Source organism: Anolis sagrei, chromosome 1 (genome assembly GCF_037176765.1).
Source record: "Anolis sagrei isolate rAnoSag1 chromosome 1, rAnoSag1.mat, whole genome shotgun sequence".
In the NCBI taxonomy this organism is placed as follows: Eukaryota; Metazoa; Chordata; class Lepidosauria; order Squamata; family Dactyloidae; genus Anolis; species Anolis sagrei.
Window position 1 is genome coordinate 119307353 of NC_090021.1, and position 20590 is coordinate 119327942.

The 20590-nt window shown below is 41.0% G+C and overlaps 1 protein-coding gene across 1 annotated transcript in view; it reads left to right on the forward strand.

The window, feature by feature from the left end:
* EIPR1 (EARP complex and GARP complex interacting protein 1) overlaps positions 1–20590 on the forward strand; it is a 99534-nt gene that overhangs the window by 52069 nt on the left and 26875 nt on the right. The window contains exons 5-6 of the mRNA XM_060752756.2: positions 6404–6503; positions 16287–16423. Of these exons, the coding sequence (XP_060608739.1) occupies positions 6404–6503; positions 16287–16423 (237 nt within the window). The remainder of the gene's footprint in view (positions 1–6403; positions 6504–16286; positions 16424–20590) is intronic.

A 20590-nucleotide genomic window follows, 5' to 3' on the forward strand; every position in this document is an offset into this window, starting at 1 on the left:
ATTCAATTGAATGGCTTATTGGCCTATGCATTTTGACTAACCCTGTAGTTTAATAATTTTGTTTGTTGGAAATCTTGTTTTGAACATTTTTGGTGGTGCAGCGGGTTAAACCACTGAGCTGCTGAACTTGCTCACCAAAAAGTTGATGGTTTGAATTTGGGGAATGAGGTGAGCTCCTATGGTTAGCTCCAGCTTCTGCCAATCTAGTAGTTCAAAAACATGCAAATATGAGTAGTACAATAGGTACCGCTTCTGCAGGAAGGTAACAGCACTCCATGCAGTCATGCCACCCATGTGACCTTAGAGGTGTCTACAGTCAATGCTGACTGTTCAGCTTAGAAATGGAGATGAGCACCACCCCCCAAAATTGGACACAACTAGACTTGATGTTAGGGGAAACGTTTACCTTTTCCTTGGGTTTCTAAACTTCTGACACTCACAAGCAATATACAGCATTGGTCTATTTCTAACTAAAGTTTGGGGATGATGAGATTTTATTTCATATTATACCTCGTAGCTGCTTTCATATTTAGAACTGATAGTGATGCATAGCTGAACTGTTACCAAAAAAGGCATGTCATATCGCCCTTTCAATATTACTATTGAAACAATTTTTTTAAAAATGTACTGTTTCTGCTCTGGTATAGATAAGGGAACATTAAGCTGCCGTGTAAATACGTCCTCTCTACTCCACTTGTATTTTAATAAAAGGAAGAGTCCTCCTTAGCTGACAAGCATTTTTCTGTTAGGTACAGAAAGGTAGATTTAATAAGATTTAGAATGCAAAAGTTGCTTTGCCCTGTCTCCCATAATATTTAAGTAGACTCAGTAAGATTTAAATTTCTTAAAAGTCATTCTTCATTAAAAGCAAAAGTACAAAACATGCTTTCCATGGAGTTCAGTGAATATTTAACAGTCTTTATTCTATTTAGATTTGTTTAAACAGTGCACATGTATACACAGAGAGCATATTATGAAACAGTTTAGAACAATCATTGGATCAAAAAGAGAGAGAACAAATCTTGCCACCAACTGGTGGTTGAATCACTTTGAAAAGTTTCTTTAAAAATTATATACAAATAGAGGTTTTCCAAAGTTTGAACAAATACAAAACCCAAAATATGATTTTCTTTAACAGTGGTTCTACTGCAGTGATCCTCTGCAGGAAATCATTGACTACTGATGTATTGAGCCATGATTAGAGGATGGGCATGAGTGAAAACCCTCCTCTAAACAGTGTAGTTGAATGTGTCTGCACAGTTGCCATAATTGGGAACTCGTTTTCTTTAAGGAAGTTCTGTCATTCAAACCCAGAGAGCCCTTTACACACATTTTGGTCAGTGTCAAAAAGTCTTGAATGCTTCTAGGTCTACTGGGACAGGTTGATGTGCTCCACACATGAGTAGATGGATGACACTGTAGGGCTTCAGTCAAAACAAACGAGGTGTCATGCAATTCCTGCCTGTACCTGTTGTGGATTTTATCTCAGATTAGTGAAAGCAGATGGGAACAGTCAAGATTTGATTAGAGCTGTGATACTCTGGATATTGGGGAGGGGGGTCAACACCCTCCCACACACACATACACATTCACTGCAAGTTTTCCCTTCTTAAAATCCTACTTGGTCCTTTCTTATTGTGGTCTTAAAGGCCTTCTTTTTCTTAATTTAAATTTGCTTTTGTGGACTAATTTAACGATGCACCCCCTTACTCTCCTTCTCCTTTCCCCCTCTTCCATCTCTCCTCCTTATTTTGTATTAAAGTCTTTTGCTGCTTTTTCAGATTAGGATATCACAAAGGTCCCTTCTCTTTCCCTTATCAAGAAAAAGAAATAATGAATTTGCATCACCTTGGTGATTTGAAAATGCAAGATGTAAAACATACCAATCCCTTCCTCTTCATGTGTCTTTAAAGACAAATAAAAGCAGTCCTTTTGGCTAACCATATTACCTAATGCTGTAATCAACTAGAAATCATTTATTTATTTATTTCAAAGTTTTAGATACTGAGCTTCTCACCTCATAAGAGGGACTCAGCCCGGTTTCCAACCATAAAAACACATACAATCGGTAAAATATCAAAATACACATTACAATAAAACATTAAAAAAGCACATATATTTAAAACTACAGTGGTCAGTCGTCACACTAAAATCGAATATACACCGTCTTCCATCCAGATCATTGTCTTATTCTTCGAAAGCCTGTCTCCACAATCACGACTTCACCTGTTTCCTGAATGTCAGGATTGTTGGGGCGGTTCTAACCTCTGGCGGGAGAGAGTTCCAGAGTCGCGGGGCCACCACCGAGAAGGCCCTGTCCCTCGTCCCCACCAGCCGCGCTTGTGAGGCCGGCGGGACGGAGAGCAGGGCCCCTCCAGACGATCTTAGTAATCTTGATGGTTCATAGGGGAGAATACGTTCGGAGAGGTAAACCGGGCCGGAGTCGTTTAGGGCTTTATAGGTTAACACCAGCACTTTGAATTGTGCTCGGAAGCTAATTGGCAGCCAGTGGAGCTGGTGTAGAAAGATGACAAGAGGGAACTTCTAGCAGAATCCGTAAGCTGGAGGTGAAATCTTTGTTCAGTACAATTGCAGGAAGGAGGGGAGGATTTGGTTATATTTATTATTGTCAAACTGATGAGCCGTATCTCATCCAGTTCTTGCTTACATGTTCAGAAAAAGTACCATATATAGTCATGTATAAGTCAACTTCATGTATAGGTTCTGGGCAAGTTTTGGAGCCAAAATATGACCCATGGATAACTTCAGGGTCACTTTGCAAACAGAGGAAAGCACCAATGCCAAAAATGCCAGATGTGATGCCACACAAGAGAGAGTAAAGGAGGTTGGTGCTTCTTTACATTCTCCTGGGAAGGTTAAGCTCTCTCCTTTTGTTGCTCTACTCAGTGAAGGGGATGGTTCCTTGTGTGATAAGAATTAAGGTACTGTAATTACATTGACCTATGAATAAGCTGACCCAGGCTTTTGGGATTGATTTTTAATAAAAAATATATTCTAGATTTATACATGAGTATATAGGATATGTATTACAGTTCTCTCCTGAAAACTACCGGACTTCTAACTGAAGATGGAAGACCACATGACAAAAGATTCTCCACTTTCCTTCCAAACAGAGGATGACATTTGAGTGTGCTTCCCTGTCGTGTCAAGGTGTTCTTGATCCAAAAGAGTTTAATAATAACACTCAAAGATGCAATTAGTTGAAACCAATTCAGTTGGTCAATTGCATTTGAAATTTTCTAATGGAAGGAAGCAACTCAATTCTGTTTATTTTTAAACTTAGGGGATTGACTTAGGTTATAAAAAAATGTCAGTTTCATTTTTTTCTCAGAACCCTTGCAATATTTATATTTGGATTTCAGCATTAATTTAATTCCAGAATTGAGTTATTAATTAAATTATCAGTGAGGAAAAAGTCCAGGGAAACTCATCAATTAATAAGGGCAACTTGAGAAGGGGGACAGTCTTGTCTAAGCCTACCAAAGCCTGTCTAAGAAAACATAACTCTAGAGATTTTGCTGGGGTACATTGGGAATTAGCAGTAAAGTGTTTTAGCCAGTAATAACTATGGATATTTTTCCAGGTGTAAGTAAGACTTTTAGTGGAGACATTTAAGTTAAATTCCATATGTTAATTAAATAAATAAAATATGTTTTTCACTCCTCTTCTCTTTCACTCATTCAAGGAGCCATATACAGATAATACCTTTATTTATTTTTAATCACACAGACAGATGAATCTTTAATCCAGTGCCTTCTGCAGTCCCATGCTTTTTGCAGATACTTAAAATATGGAGAGAATCCATATATAAAGTGTGAAGACACTCATGCTCATAAAGAGTCCCTTAGAACATTGCTTCTTAATATGTGGCTCCCGACCTCAAATGGGGCCCCTTCACTCAGTGTTGACAACAGTAAACCTAGCGGCTGTTTTAGACATTTACATGAATCTGTTAGCAATAATGTGCTGTAGAACTGCAGAAAATGCTTCAGCTGTGCCTCATAAAAAGAAAAATCAGTCTGTTTATTGAGCCTTGCAAATGCTGATTTACTATCCGTATTTTTATGCCAACTTTTTATACCTATATATCTGGGGTTGCATACAAATTTCTCAGGCTCAGTCAGGGTCACGAGTGGAAAACGTTTTAGAGACCCTGCCTTAGAATAACAGGGACCTCTCCCTCAAATTTATCCGTTTCTGCATGTAGAAAAAAGGGACAATGGCTAAATGGTCTTTTATTTTCTTTTTGAATAAAGTGAGGTGACACCAGAATATGAAGACAGATTCACTGAACTCATTCATCCTTGTCTGACTCTTCCTTCCAATTATGATCGGTTCAGGCTTTTGTGAAGGGAAAAAATATGGTTAAAGAGTGCCATCATGACATGGAATTTGGCTATGTTTTTTAAATAAATAAAACATAAGACATTGGCATACTTTAAATATAGTCTAGGCTAAAATATTGGTCAATTAAGTGCACATTTTCACATTTTAATATATGTTTTAAGGAAATGTTTGTTAAAATAATTTTAATAGCAAGGAGTAAGTTTTGTTTTAAAACAAAACAAAAACTAGCAATGAGAAGCTGTTTTCAAAAATCAGTTACTTAGGGGCACGAGAGAAGCCTCTTACAGGATGGTAAAACATCTGAGTGTTCCCTGGGCAACGTCCCTGCAGACAGCCAATTTTCTCACACCAGAAACGACTTGCAGTTTCTCAAGTTGCTTCTGACATGATAAAAAAAGTTACTTAGCACCAAATGAAGTATGTACTACAGGTTTTGGTCCTCAGTATTGAATGACCATAATTTACAAGTACAAGTAACTGTTATGTAAAAGAATTGCTTAATGAAAAAAAGAACAGTAACCTTCATTTCAACATAAATCCTGAAGGGTTGCTACAATTGCAGCTATAAAAGAGTGAACTACGAGATCCAATAAAATGACTTAGCAATGAAATAAAATGTCCATCTCACAAGGACAGATGGAATACTCTTAGATCTTTTCAAGGTGTGTTGGTTGAGTTATGATTCTTTGTAATTAGCACTCTTTCTGTCAGGTTAGTAACACATTCTCCTTGAAGCTCAGCAGAAATAAAAAAAAATGCATTAAGATTCGCTTTTTGAGGACTTCAAGTGTGATGCTAATCTGCTGTCCTCTTCACATGGCTTAATGCAAGCGGAAAGGAAATGGAATTTACAGGAATGGCTACTGAAAATGAATTCCCGTTGTCAATGAGTCAGATAGGTGCTTGGTTTTACTTGCTAATGGTACTTTCCATTAAATTTCAAACCAATTGTACATGCATTTCCAGATTTTTTGGGGGCTCCTCCCTACTTATAATGAATCCAGATAAACCCTGTTTTGATCTAGAAACAAAAGTACTGCAGTGGATCCTTCATACAGCTGAAGTTTCTATGTCTTTCATCTCACTGTAATCAATTAATATGAAACATCAATTTAATATGTGGCTTATTATTGAGGAGCGCAAGTTTGCAAATTAAAATGCACGGTGGGATTTCATTCATGGTGGTCATTCACATGACCAGAAATGTGGTACCAGCAGCAAGTCTCTGTCTGGGAGTATACTGTCTTCAATATAGCAGCTCAATGCACCCTTGGACTGGCCGGCCATGTGGACAGCAAGGGACTCTGGGAATTCTCATGGGTGATATTGGGAGCACTCCTAGAGCCTATAATACCATATTTATTTGAAAGGTGTAGATGCCCTCTAATTATCTTATCTTTTCTTGAGAGAATACCAAGGCAGTAGACCTATATTCGGGAGCTCTTTTGTATTGTTTCAAACTTTCTGAAGCTTTTGAAAGCTGTGGAGACAAATCTTAAGAAAAGTAGTTAGCGTCATGGCCACCATGGTCATAAAGTCAAGCACTGGAGAAGTAGGCTTTTTAGAATTAGACGATTTTGTCTGACTTTTTTGCACTGCTACATGGCTCTGGAGAATGTGCAACCTTTGGCAAAAGTGCATCAGTCAAAATCCAAGAAATCTGTTATTTCATTTCTGATTTGTTTTGTAATGATGTGCATCTAGTAATAAAATATTGCTTTGTTTGGTCTATTCCAATGGATTGTCTATAAGTTGCCATAAGAGGTGTTGCCATGAAGTAGAATATAGATTTTGACATAAAATGTTTGATGTATTTCATGATATAGCAAAATTTTCCATTTTCACTCTGCATAGTGTTGTATGGAACAGCAACAAACAAACAAGCAAAAAACAAAACTCTCCACATGTCCACTTGAGGACAATGCTTCTAAAGATGATAGTTATAGAAAATTTATATATGAACTTGAATTAAAATGCCTGATGTGTGGGCAGTTTGGCTTTCTGAAGTTTTCAAGGTTCCATTTTGTGTTTACAGTGTTGCTTGGGAGCCAATGGGAGACGGCAAAAAGCTAATTTCTCTGGCCGATAACCACTTGCTTCTGTGGGATTTGCAAGAAAGTTCAAGTAGAGCAGTGGTAAGTAGTGAAACAAATCACAATGAAGCATAATTCCAGGTAATTTCCTATCACTTGATTTTTAAAAAACAACACAGTGCTAATGTTTTCCACTGTGGTTGTTCATCAACTTAAATGAGAATTCATGGATTCAAATACTAATATTGAGAAATATTTTTCCAAGCATAAAGTAAGCTTAGAAGCTGCATATTGCACAAAGCAGCAGTAGAATGGTCACATTTCTTCCTGCTTAAAACCTTTATTCATTTCTCTTTTTCCCCTCTTCCAGGGTGGTCACCCAGCTAGCTTCCTTTCTGCTTTTCTAGTGATTGCCAGTGTTACATGCAATTGACCAATCTAATACTCTCTCTCTTGCCAACTGTTGGCCGACTCCTCTTTCTAGAGCAAAGTCTGTTTGCATGCTGTGATGAACATTCTTGTCTGATTGAAGTGTCAGGGTTTTACAGACATGCTTAGCATTTCCTCCCATTCCTCATGCTCCCTCTGGGCTGCTCTGCTTCAGCTTGCTTTCAGGTTCTTTGAATGCTAATTAGGCTTTCACTGTCCTAGGCAGTCTCTTTTGCTCATAATCTCAAAGTTACCATATTTCTCCTTAATTCCAATCTGTATCAAATACAAGCATTTCCTTTGGGATGTTCTCCAGTCTGTCACAAGTCATACTGCTTAATAGAAAGAGAATTTTCTACTGAACATCAAGTTCTTGGGCTTTCTCATTTACTTTCCTAGAATTTAGTTATAGAAATTCATCACTGTCAAATGCCTTTCATTAGCTGCACCATTCCTTTAAATAAACATCATCCAATTTAACCCTTCCCTTCACTATATTTACATATTCCTGAACCGTTATTTTCCTTCAAAACTTCAAAGAAAATTCTCCATAGTAGTTTCAGCTTCCATGCTATGGATGGATGACGCCTGCATCTTGAGTGTTATCTAAATAAAACAGATTTGCATACATTTGGTATGCATATCATAAAGAGCTGTATAGGGACAAAGGTCCAGAACCTGTAAGGGCACTACGGTGTCAAAAACTCTGCTTGCACCATAAGCATGAAATTTGAGTTGCTTGAGTGAGAAATAGATCTTTCTACACAAGTGCCAACAATGGTGAAAAGAAAGGGCAAGGGGTGGAGACAGAGGAAGAGCCAGCAATCTAGCATGCACTCCTTGACCAAGGTCAGATCTATTCCTAGCTTCCTATTACTTCAAAGTAGGAATTAAGGGTATCCTTGGAGCCAAAAGACTATGAGAAGGTTAGTATTGAAAATCACCTCCAGTTTCTGTTAATTGATTATATCTGAGGACATCCACAATGCTTGGCGTTGATAGAAAGACAACTTTGGAAATTGGAATTGGAAATTGGAAATACAATTTATCGTTACACTTTAGGATCTTGTGTAATTCCTTCATAGCTGTCCTTCCAAGTCCTAGCATTCTTCTGATTTCTTGACTGCAGTCTCTGTTCTGATTAACGACTGAGTGAAGACATGAAAAAATTGACCTATTTCAATGTCATTGTTTACAGTCAAGTAAGGTAAACCATCTGTGGTAATTATTTTTGTTTTCTTAATGTTCAACTGCAAACCTGCCATTGCATCTTCTTCGACTTTCTTCAGAATTTGTTCCAAGACTTTTACCATTTTCTACTAGCTGTATGTTTTCTGTGTATCTTAAATTGTTATCTTGCAAAGCAACACTCACCACCTCATGCAATTGCTTTCTCTTGTACCTTGAAATATAGATTTTTGTGGCCATGACTTCTAGACTGCAGTATTCTTGATCTCTCAAGCTACCATTTTGTCCTCCATGAGTTCTGGTACAATCTCCTCAACTATTCAGGGAATCCGCTGCCCCTAACTCATCTTAATTGCTCCAATGCTAGCACAGCCTTACCTGTTCCAATATGTCTGTCTCATCCTTCTAGAGGACTTAATAGGAACTCCTTCATTAAGTCATAATTGGAGGAGGAATCAAATTGTTTACCTCTAAAGCAGTGGTTCTCAACCTGCGGGTCCTCAGATGTTTTGGCCTTCAACTCCCAGAAATCCTAATAGCTGGTAAACTGGATGGGATTTCTGGGAGTTGTAGGGCAAAATAGGTTGAGAACCACTGTTCTAGAGGATACTTCTGCTTTTTCCTTCAACCTACTGGTGGGAGATCAAAATAGCAAATTGTGAGGCATATATCAACTGTTTCTCTGGGAACAGGTTGCCCCCTCCCCAGTGAAACACCTGTTGGGCAATAACAAGAAACTGCTTTGTTTTCATCATTCTGAAGCACAAAAATCGATGGCTCAGCAGATTACCAAAATGAAGCATGTGGAAGACTGTAATGCAAAGGCAATCATGTAGACATGTTTTGCAGGACTGATCCATAGTGCAGAATCCATAACTGAAGTTACTTACTTACTTACTTACTTTTACTTACTTAGGCGATCCCTCGTTGGACGAGTAAGATGGTCTTCCATTATGGATTTCCTTGTGGGTCCGTATGTGGCTGTGGAGCCCTATTCTTGCTCTGCATCTTCTTCCGCAGTGAGGGCATTGGTTTCCAGGTGGAAGGCGGTCCCGGTCGGGGTTGGCTTTATGCGCCTTCCTCCTGGCACGTTTCACTCTTTCACCCTCCACTCGTGCCTCCTCAAATTCTGCAGCACTGCTGGTCACAGCTGTCCTCCAGCTGGAGCGCTCAAGGGCCAGGGCTTCCCAGTTCTCACAATCTATGCCAGAGTTTTTAAGGTTGGCTTTGAGCCCATCTTTAAATCTCTTTTCCTGTCCACCAACGTTCCGTTTTCCGTTCTTAAGTTCGGAGTAGAGCAACTGCTTTGGGAGACGGTGGTCAGGCATCCGGACAACGTGGCCGGCCCAGTGGAGTTCATGTTGGAGGACCATCGCTTCAATGCTGGTGGTCTTTGCTTCTTCCAGCACACTGACGTTTGTCCGCTTGTCTTCCCAGGAGATTTGTAGGATTTTCCGGAGGCAGCGCTGATGGAATCGTTCCAGGAGTTGCATGTGACGTCTGTAGACAGTCCATGTCTCACAGGGTTGGGAGGACAATAGCTTTATAGACAAACACCTTGGTCTCCCTACGGATGTCCCGGTCCTCAAACACTCTCTGCTTCATTCTGGAAAATGCTGCACTTGCAGAGCTCAGGCGGTGTTGTATTTCGGCGTCAATGTTGACTTTGGTGGAGAGGTGGCTGCCAAGGTAGCGGAAATGATCAACATTTTCTAATGTTACACCATTAAGCTGTATCACAGGCATTGGAGAGGGGTTGGCTGGTGCCTGCTGGAAAAGCACCTTGTTTTTTTCAATGTTCAATGACAGGCCGAGCTTCTCGTATGCTTCTGCGAAGGTGTTTAGAGTGGCTTGTAGATCTTCTTCTGAATGCGCACAGACGACATTGTCATCAGCATACTGGAGTTCTATAACATGTTGTTGTAACCTTGGTTTTGGCTTTCAGTCTGCTGAGGTTGAATAGCTTGCCATCTGTCCGATAGATTATTTCCACTCCGGTGGAAAGCTTCCCATCAACAAGGTGAAGTATCATAGCGATGAAGATGGAGAATAGAGTTGGGGCAATAACACATCCCTGTTTGACACCGGATTCCACTTTAAATGGGTCACTTTGGGAGCCACTGCTGTCCAAGACTGTTGCCATCATGTCATCATGGAGGAGCTGCAGGATGTTCACAAATTTGCTTGGGTACCCGATTTTGTGGAGGATGTTCCAGAGAGCGCTGCGATTCACTGTGTCGAATGCCTTTGCAAGGTCGATGAATGCCATGTACAGAGGTTGGTTTTGTTCCCTGCATTTTTCTTGGAGCTGTCGTGCAGTGAAGATCATGTCCACGGTTCCTCTGGAGGGGCGGAAGCCGTTCTGGGATTCTGGGAGGGTGTCTTCTGAGAGGGGCAGAAGGCGGTTTGCAAGGATTCTTGCGAGGATTTTCCCAGCGGAGGTTAGAAGGGAGATACCTCGATAGTTTCCGCAGTCTGTTCTTTCCCCTTTTTTGAAGAGGGTGATGATGGTGGCGTCCTTGAAATCTGCTGAGATTTTCTCGGTCACCCACACTTTTTCTATGAGCTGGTGGAGTTGGTGTGTCAGCTCAGGTCCTCCCTCTTTAAAGATTTCAGCAGGGATCCCATCTGGTCCACTGGCTTTGTTATTCTTCTGTTGGCTGATGGCATTGCTGACTTCTTCCAAACTGGGCAGTGCTGCAACCTCATCCATGGTTTGTTGTTGTGGGATTTGTGAGAGGACCTCTTCAGCCACACTGGAGCTGCGGTTCAGGAGGCTTTGGTAGTGTTCTTTCCAACGTAGTGCAATTGAGTTTTGGTCCTTCAGGAGTTTGGTTCCATCTGATGAGCGTAGAGGCTGTATGCCATGGTTTCTTGGTCCGTAGATGACCTTTGTGGCTTTGAAAAATCCCTGAGCATTATGGGTATTGGCCAGGTGTTGGATTTCTTCGGCCTTCTTTGTCCACCAGATGTTCTTGAGCTCTCTTATCCTTCTTTGGACCTCAGCTTTTGCACTGGCATAGATCTTTTTCTTAGCAGCACAGTTGATGTCTTTCTGCCATGCTTGGAAGGCTTTCCTTTTCTTGTCAATTAGCTGTTGGATCTCGATGTCATTTTCATCAAACCAGTCTTGATGTTTCTTGGCTTGGTATCCAATAGTTTCTTTGCAGGCTTGGATGATGGAGGTCTTCAGTTTGTTCCAATGTTCCTCAACATTTTCGGGGTGTACTGTGGGTAGATGGTTTTTGAGTGCTGTTTGGAGATGGGCTCGTCTGGAGGGCTCCTGAAGGGCTTGGGTGTTCATTTTGCGCCTTGTCTTCCTTCCTTGGAGCCTGCACTTGGGAGCGATCTTGATAGCCATCGAGGATCGAATCAGCCTGTGGTCAGTCCAGCAGTCGTCAGCACCTGTCATGGCTCTTGTGAGGAGCACGTCACGGCGGTCTCTGGCGCGTGTGATTACATAGTCTAAGAGGTGCCAATGCTTTGACCGGGGGTGCTTCCATGATGTTTTGAACTTGTTTTTCTGGCGGAAGAGCGTGTTGGTGATGACAAGGTTGTGCTCCGCACATTTGGTGAGAAGCAGGATGCCATTTGAGTTGCTGTTTCCAACCCCGTCTTTTCCTATGGTCCCCGGCCACAGGTCGAAGTCTCGCCCGACTCTTGCACTGAAGTCCCCCAGGAGGATGATTTTGTCCTCCTTAGGTATCCCTGATAGGACGGTGTCCAGCTGACAGTAGAATTTCTCCTTGATGTCACCTCCCCCTATTCTACTGCCCCAGAAGACCGTTTGTCTTCTACCCTTACTTAACCCTACCTTTTCTCTCACGTGTTTTGTGTCTCATGCTTTATGTATGTATGTATGTATGTATGTATGTATGTATGTATGTATATATCCCAACAAAATACCAATAAAGATTATAACAAAAAAAAAAAGAATTTCTCCTTGATGTCTTCGTCAGCATCTAGTGTTGGTGCATAGGCACTTATGATGGTTGCCCGTTGGTTTTTGGCAAGATCAATTCGGAGGGTTGAGAGTCGTTCGTTGATGCCAGTGGGTGCTTCGGACAGATGTTTCATCAGATCATTTCTGATGGCGAAGCCAACTCCGTGCATTCTTTGGTCTTTTTCGGGCAGTCCCTTCCAGAAAAAGGTGTAGCCTCCTTTTTCTTCCTTCAGCTGTCCCTCTCCTGCTCTCCGGGTCTCCTGAAGGGCTGCTATGTTGAAGCGTCCCAGCTCCCTTGCAATGATGGCAGTTCTGTGTTCGGGGCGTTCACTGCCACTGTTGTCCATCAGAGTCCGTACGTTCCACGTACCGAAGTTCATTTTTCTTTTTTGGCCGCAGGGTGGTGACCCCACTGGACGCGGCAGTCCAGTCAGGGATAAGTGAGGCAGACTATGTTTAGGGCACCTTTTCTATCCCCCTCCCCGTGTGGGGTGAGCAGAGTGGGTCCTCAATAGGGTTGCTCAGTCGCGGATACAGCTGCCGAACTACTCAACTGCCTCAGACCTTGAGGTAGAACGACTGAGTCCGTACCCACCGCCCATGTGCCAGTCTGTGACTAGGGGCTTCCAGATTTCACAGTCCTGCCCCCATCGCCACTCGCTGATCGCCATGGGGCTTTGGTTGGTTTGTTTTTATTTTCTTTGGAAGACGCCTGTGCGTGGGTTTTTTTAATGTGTGGAGGTCAGTTCACAACTGATCAACACACAGACTTCACAGAGTGAGGTTCCACTGGTGATGTAGTTTAACACAATGACCGTGGCTTCTCAGTCTGTTGCAGCCTTCTTCCGCCTTCGCAGCCGTTGTAACATGTGCCATGTTATCCTCCGCCTGCTCCGCCGTTGAGGTCTTTGGGTCTTCGGACTGTGCTTGGTCTGGAACCTCCCCCGCGGCCACTCCTGGGAGTGCACGACTCCAGTTGTTGTGCCTACAGGTTCATCGGAACGCGCAAGCCCCCTCACCACGACAAGGTGACAGTCCATTGAGGGGGATAACTGAAGACTTTCCATTGGATGGGAAGTCAGTCAGAAAATGAAATTGACAGCTAGGAACCACAGTCTCTAGTACTTAGGGGTTCAAGCCATTTTCATCTAAACGAGTTTCACTTTTTCCTCCTCCTCAACATTTTAGATCTCCCTCTCTGAGGTCCTTCTCTTTCTGACGTTCTTATGGCCAAACAAAAGCATTGTTCTTCTGCTAAAAAACTTGTGGCTCCATACAATGTTTTTCACTCTCTCCTTTGCCAAACATCTATTTTTGTTTGAGACCTGGTTAGCAGTCTTCTTTAACAAATGAGATTAGATTACTGTTTAAGTTTATGGTGTGTCCCTCCAAACCCCATCTTCACCTGGTGTCTCAGAAGACAGCATTCACTGTTGCCATGGAACCAGTGAATTGGCAGTAATCAGGATGGATCCGTTGCACATGTTCTTTCATAGGGACAAGGTAGTCCTGTGCATGGACATCTGTTTCCTCTACTTTGGATCTTAACTAGCTGCTGGTGCTTCCCACCTTCATGCAATCTCATATTTCAAGCTCCAATGCCCAGTATACCCTAGATGTTAGACAGGTAGTCTTGCTTTAGTCTGTCAGATGTTTGGCGTTTATGGCACGTGCAAAAAATAAAACAAAACCAGATGGGGTTAAAGCTTGGGTGGCAGCTGTCTCATCAGTGTATCTCAGGGGGATTCCCTTCCTGGAATTGTGCTGCACAACTACACGGTCACAACTGTGTGTATTTATGGCTCATTACAGACTGGATACACAGTCTCAAACCATGGGTTATTTGATAGAACGATTCTAACATCAGTCCTGGTATGACTCGCCATCTTCAGTAAATGTAGTTTGCTATGGTCTTAAATATGTGGTTCACGGAGAAGAAGAAGAAATTGCCTACCTGTAACTTTTATTTGAGTGATCTGTGAACACACACAACTTACATCCCTCTTCACACTGTCCCTTTTCAGATTTCCTGATGACAGACTTGGTACTAGGTTTGTCAGGAATACACAGCTTATATATGTGTATGTCAGGGGATAGAATAACCAAGTAAATGCAGCTCTAGAAGTTTCCAAAAATCTCCACAAGGGCACAGAGTGAGGAATAAGTGTGATTTCACAGATGACCACAGAACCATAATTAGAGAGAAGCAACTCTGACATGTGTAGATAAGATGTGAAAGCCTGATAAGAGTTGGAAAAGACCACAAAGGCCATCCAGCCCAACCCCCTTTCATACAGGAGCACACAATCAAAGCACGCTTGTCAGGTGGCTATCCAGCCTCTGTTTAAAAAGCTTCAGAGAAGGAGATTCTACCACACTCCACGATAGCATATTCCATGGCCTAATAGCTGTAAATACTAGGAAGCTCTTTGTAATGTTTACATAGAATATTTTTTCCTGTACAGGGAGTCCCCGGGTTATGGACAAGATACGTTCTGTAGTTTGTTCTTATGTCAAATTGGTATGTAAGTTGAAACAGATACATTTTTAAGTGTAACTCCAGCCATATGTATATCTTGCTTTGGATGGCATAGGGGTTTGCTATGTAGCATTTGTAAGCCATCCTGAATCTCTTTTGGGAGATGGTGGTTGGATATAAATAAATTAGTAGTAGTAGTAGTAGTAGTAACAACAACAACAGGGAATTGTTAACACCCCTGTGGTGTTTGTTTTGCTCTCTCTGGCCCTGTTCAGAAGATTTCATCTCACTTTCTGTCCCTGTGATAACACTATATAGTATAAATGGATTTTGAAAAATTTGGCTTGTTGTGGAAACAAGGATTAGTGATAAAGCTTCAGCGGAGACACCTTTCCCCTTGATAACACTTTCAGGAATGAAATTCCCTTCCAAAAGGAAGATTTCTCTCACTTTCTGTTGTCTTGCCCTGTTCTTAACAATGAATCTTTGTAAGTCAAATGTTTGTAACTCAGGGACTGCCCATAGTTGGAAGCCATTGTCCAATCCTAGCCTCCAGAACAGCAGAAAACAATGTTGCCCTCTCCTCAGTATGACATCCTTCCAGATATTTAAGCATGGTTTTCATGTCCCCTCTCAGCCTTCTCTCCTCCAAGCTCCCTAAACATGATTGTTATATCACTGTATGATGGATCACGGGCAGAATAAGTTTGTTTTAAAAACCTGCTGGTGCAATGGATACAAAGAATAAGAATGATTAATAGGCTATCTCAAAATGATGTAAATTCTGGGTGTCTGTTAAATGTTACAAAATCTAATACACAACCTTTATATTGCATGGTTGTGCAAGCAGGTTACCTTGAAGGAAAAATGCCATAGATCAAGTTTATTAGAAGAATTGGTTATAGAAGGTCATGACATCTACAACCACCTTATATTCCGTAACAGATTATTGGCATTTCAGGTGCTGATAAGTGTCAGAGGAAATGTAATCCAATAATCAACTCACATTTCCCTTCATTTTTAGGTCAGTGCTTCTATTTGAAGCATCTTGCCTAATGTCCTTGATGGACTACATCAATGACATGTTATTTTTCTTGGCCAGTTCAGACTTAAGGAATATGTAAATCATCCTTGAGTCTCTCTGGTGGTTCAGAAGAGTGCATGGGTTTATGTATTCATCATGGAGTTGGAAAATAGAAACTGCATTGCAAAGTCTGCCCTCTGCTTGAATGTGGAATCTTCCTGAGCAGAGAAGATGAAACTTATTGAAAAGCCATCTAGATAACAACAACAATTTTTGTACCCCACCTCCATCGCCCCGAAGGGACTCGAGGCATCTTACATATGGCACAATGTGTCTGGAACAATGCAAAAAAAATAAACACACAATACAATAGAAGATAAAACAACAAGCATTTAAAACAATTATTGAACTTCAAAACACCGCCCAATAACCTAAAATGCACTTGTTCTGTAGGTTGAATTGGATACACATGAGCCCAAGGTCTGAATAAGTTCAGTGTTGAGAAACTACCCATATCCATCTCTCTCTAAATAATGGACTAGAATTAAAAAAGCAAAAGCTAGTATTGCTCATTTATCTCTTAATGTATTTTTCTATTTTTTTTTGTACCTCACAGAACAATGTGTAACTTGTATGGTATGAAATGGAACATTACTGTCTGACAAATGGATAATGTAATGTCTTAGTGTCATGGTCTTTGCTAGTTGTTACCTCTTAAGTAATTTAGCCTGTAATGACGGAAATGTGTTGTGCAGGGGATATTTTTTTTGTTCACACTGGATATTAAATGAATCTGTTGTTGATTTTTTTTTTCATGCACAGCTGTCAAATTCAGTTGCATTGGAAGGAAAGGGACAGTTAAAGTTTACCTCTGGGAGATGGAGTCCACACCATAATTGCACACAAGTTGCTACAGCAAATGATACAGCCATTCGAGGATGGGACATAAGAACGATGAAGTAAGAAGCTTGATTTTTTTTCTATCCATGTACCAGTACAGTGATTCCCAGCCTTTTTTTTTTTTGACCAGGGACCACTCTCCAACATTAGTACCAAAAGAGTTATGAATCAGTTTTTTGGTCAACTATAGATTTGGTTTGTTTATTTGGGGTGCTGATTCAGAAAAATGTACTAGATAAACCACATCAGCTCTAGTTTCTGATACAGAACATTTGCTATCCAGTAGTCGCCATCTGCTCACCCACAGAAAACCATATTTAATAAGCCTCAGCACTATAAGAGGGTTTTGCGAGACCAGTCACTCTCATTGCAACGGTGTAGTAACGGTGAGTCTGCGGACCATCGTTTAGTTCTTGTGGACCACTGGTGGCTCACGGATCACAGGTTGGAAACCACTGTACTAGTATATGTACCTGGTATAGCCCAGGTGCCATTGGAATCACTGCTTACTTTCTCTATTCTCCAGCTCTGAAAAGGTCTACCTTCTCAGAAGCTTTTTTCCCTACCTCCCTGTTTCTTTTATACACCTTCACCCTCTTTCTTCCCTCCCTCCCTCCATCCCTCCCTCCTTTTTCTTCTTCCCTCCCTCCTCCTTTCTTTCCATTGTTTTTCTCCTTCCTTCCTTCCTTCCTTCCTTCCTTCCTTCCTTCCTTCCTTCCTTCCTTCTCCTCTCTTTTTCTTTCTTCCCTCCCTCTCTCCCTCCTTTCTCCTTTCCTTTCTTTCCCCTTTTCTCCTTCCTTCTCTCCCTCCCTCCTTTTTCTTTCTTCCCTTCTCCTTTCTTTTCCCTCCCTCCCTCCCTCCCTCCCTCCCTCCCTCCCTCCATTCCTCCATACACATGCCACCTTTCTTTCTCAGTGACATCACAGAGAGCCACTTCACTTAGCAACAACCTTTGTGGTACAAATGGACAAACAAACATGCATACAAAAAGAGAGAAAAATCCCCATGAACAGAGTCTTTTAAAAACAACAACCCTTCAGACAGGGCATTTTCTTAAAAGAAAATGCAGAAAAAGAATCTGTTATTAATTGTTGTATTTTACATGAGCAGCACAGTACTAGCCTATTTCAAAATTCTTATATACTCTTAGCCTAGTCTTCCATATCTCAACACTGTGAGTGCTGCTTTATTCAGAATGATGTTAATGGTGGAAGTTCGGTTAGTTTCCATCGTGCTAGATTACACTGTGTGAATATTCTTGGAGTGTGTCACTTGAATTTCCATGCAGCCAGAGCACAGTGACTCAATTTTCGATCCTTGATTGGTATTTCAAAGCTTACCAGTACAAGTGTGCTAGCAAAGTTCTTGCGCAAAATTTAAGATTTTACCCTTCGTTTTTGGTGGAGGAACGAACAGTGTTTCCATTTGATTTTGACAGTATCTTTTATGTTAAATACACCAGAAAATTCCAGTGTTATTATCAGCTACTAGCTTAACACATTTTGTAAAATAAATAAGTTTGGTGCACAACATATCAACATTTTGGATGCCAACAAAGCTTATGCATCAGTTTACGAAGTATGAGACCCCCCCCCCCCCCTTTGCTCTAGTTGTGATTTTGATAAGCAAAGGAGTGATGTTGTGCACATCTGTTACCATGACAACAGAAGTCTGTGCAAGCTTTTTTAAGATACAGCTTATCCCCTTAGCACATAGTAATTTATCACTAGCCTTGGAAGACGGATGTCTTGTAATAACTTCTGCTGCCTTAAAGGGGGAGATGTCTTTAAATTTAGTTTTATGTCTCCTGCATGCTCATGAGTGTGCCACTATACTTCCATTGTTTCCATTTGTGCTCCTCAAAAACCCACGATCCAAACCACTCAAATAGGAAATGCTGAAAATATATAGTTAGAGAGCTGTTCACTGTTCCGTCTCATTCCCATTCTGTTTTCTACAAGTATATGTCTAAAACCCTAACTTCAGACCTCTGTACTGGATCACGAATAATACATTGTTAGTGGATGCAAAACATCAAATGGTGAAATCTCCACATAGAGAGAAAGCCTTCTTTCAAATAATGCTAAACCAAAACTGAGTTTATCCTTCTCTCACCTCTTAGGCTGGATCTACACTGCTCTGATCCCAGATTATCTGCTTTGAACTGGATAATATGAGTCTACACTACAGGATAATCTGGGATCAGATCCTGGGATATAGGGCAGTGTAGGTCCAGCCTTACTCCCACATGACTGGGATGAAGATTAACCTTTTTAAAAATATATCTTTGGTTCATCATTCTTTACTTCAAAAATAAACTAGTTTATTAAAAGAAGCAATAAAACAACCTGAACATTGCAGTCAACTTGAATTAAAGGCTTTGCACAGTCTCAGACATGTTGCACTAGATCAGTGGTTCCCAACCTGTGGGTACCCAGATGTTTTGGCCCTCGACTCCCAGAAGTCCTGACAGATGGTAAACTGGCTGGATTTCTGGGAGTGGTAGGGCAAAACAACTGGAGAACCACAGGTTGAGAATCACTGCACTAGATAGTGGCACCACTTCATATGCCATGGCTGAGTTCTGTGAAATCCTGGGATCTGTAATTTAGTGAGACACCAGCAGTCCTTGGTAGGTAAGACTAAAGACCTTGGAAAAGTTTACCTCCCATCCATAGCAGTGAACCACAGCAGTTGTAATAATCTATATAAATAAAAATGTCATGTTTGTTTGTGGGATTAACATAACTCAAAAACCACTGGATGAACTGACACAAAATTTGGACACAATACACCTATCAGGCCAATGAGTGACCATCACTCATTAAACACGAAAAAACACAGCAGAAGGGACTTAAAAAGCAAAAAAAAAAAAAAAATCCACAAAAAGATGCTATAGTGCATGTGCAAAACGACTCCCCAGCAAACAAAACACACAATAGCATATTCACACTCTCTTCCGGACCGCAGTTCCCACCATCCCCTCGACTAGGCTTTTTAGGAGAGGAGGCTGATCCAAATGCACTGCTTCCAAACTGCAAGTTTTCTTCTCCTTGCATTTCCTTGAGAGCTTCCCAATCCCTGCATATTTCCAATTTCCTATTCCTGGACTACAACTCCCAGCAATCCTCCAGATAAGATGGATAGATTAGATAGAGATAGATAGGTAGCTAGATACATTGATCAGGAGGACTGATGGGAGTTGCAGTCCAATAATAGGTAGAGAAGGAAGAACGAAGAAAAAGCAAAAGGGAAAGAAAAAAAGGGGGGGATGAAAGGAAGAGAAAGAGAAGGAAGGAAGGAGAGAAGGAAGAAAAAAGGGAAGGAAGGAGAGAAAGAAAGAAGGAGAGAAAGAGGGAGGGAAGGTTGGCCACAGCAACGTGTGATGAGTACAGCTAGTAAAATAATAAAACTTTATTTATACCCTGCCACCATCTCCCAAAAAGGACTCCGGGCAGTTTACAGAAGCACATATAAGTGCCATAACCACATAAAATACAGGTGAAATCAATCAGTATATTAGACAAGACAATATCAGTTCACACAAAAACAGCACATTATAAAAATTAAAAAACCTGATCCCAATTAGAATCAATAAAACATATTCCTGATTGGCATTGAAATGAAACATACATCATCCCAGGCACAGCTCAAATTCGACCATTAAAAGTGCCAGTGTCAATATTATATTGTTTGATTCTTAGATTAGTAGATGTTTCCAAAGGCCTGCCTGAAGAGCCATGTTTTCAGTTCAAGTGGTATCAAACTGTTTTAACTTTACAGTGTAGATGTACCCATAGTATTACATGCAGGTGCATATCACACCATACATACACCTTAATGTCCCTATTCCCATAGGCAAGAGAGCCAGAGCAATGATTTAACTGAAGGAGTGGGTTCATAAACCCATTGTGATACTCACAAGAGCTCATAATAAAGCTCACTTAAATTGGTTCTTGCATATTCTTGCTACCAGTTGTATTTAGTTAAGAAAATATCAGTTCTGTTCCTGCCATGCTTCTCTCCTCAACATTTAAAGCAGTTTTAAAAGAGAAAAACTCTTACAGTTGTTTTGTAGGCCTAGTTTACACAAATTGTAAAATGACATTGCGAGGGGAAAAATGTTTCCTGCTCCAGGAAAACAAAAGAGAGCCATTGCCTCCTTTTAATTCTACCTAAAGGTTTTGATGCAGTGAAAGATAAGCCGAAAAGTGGGAACCCAAGGC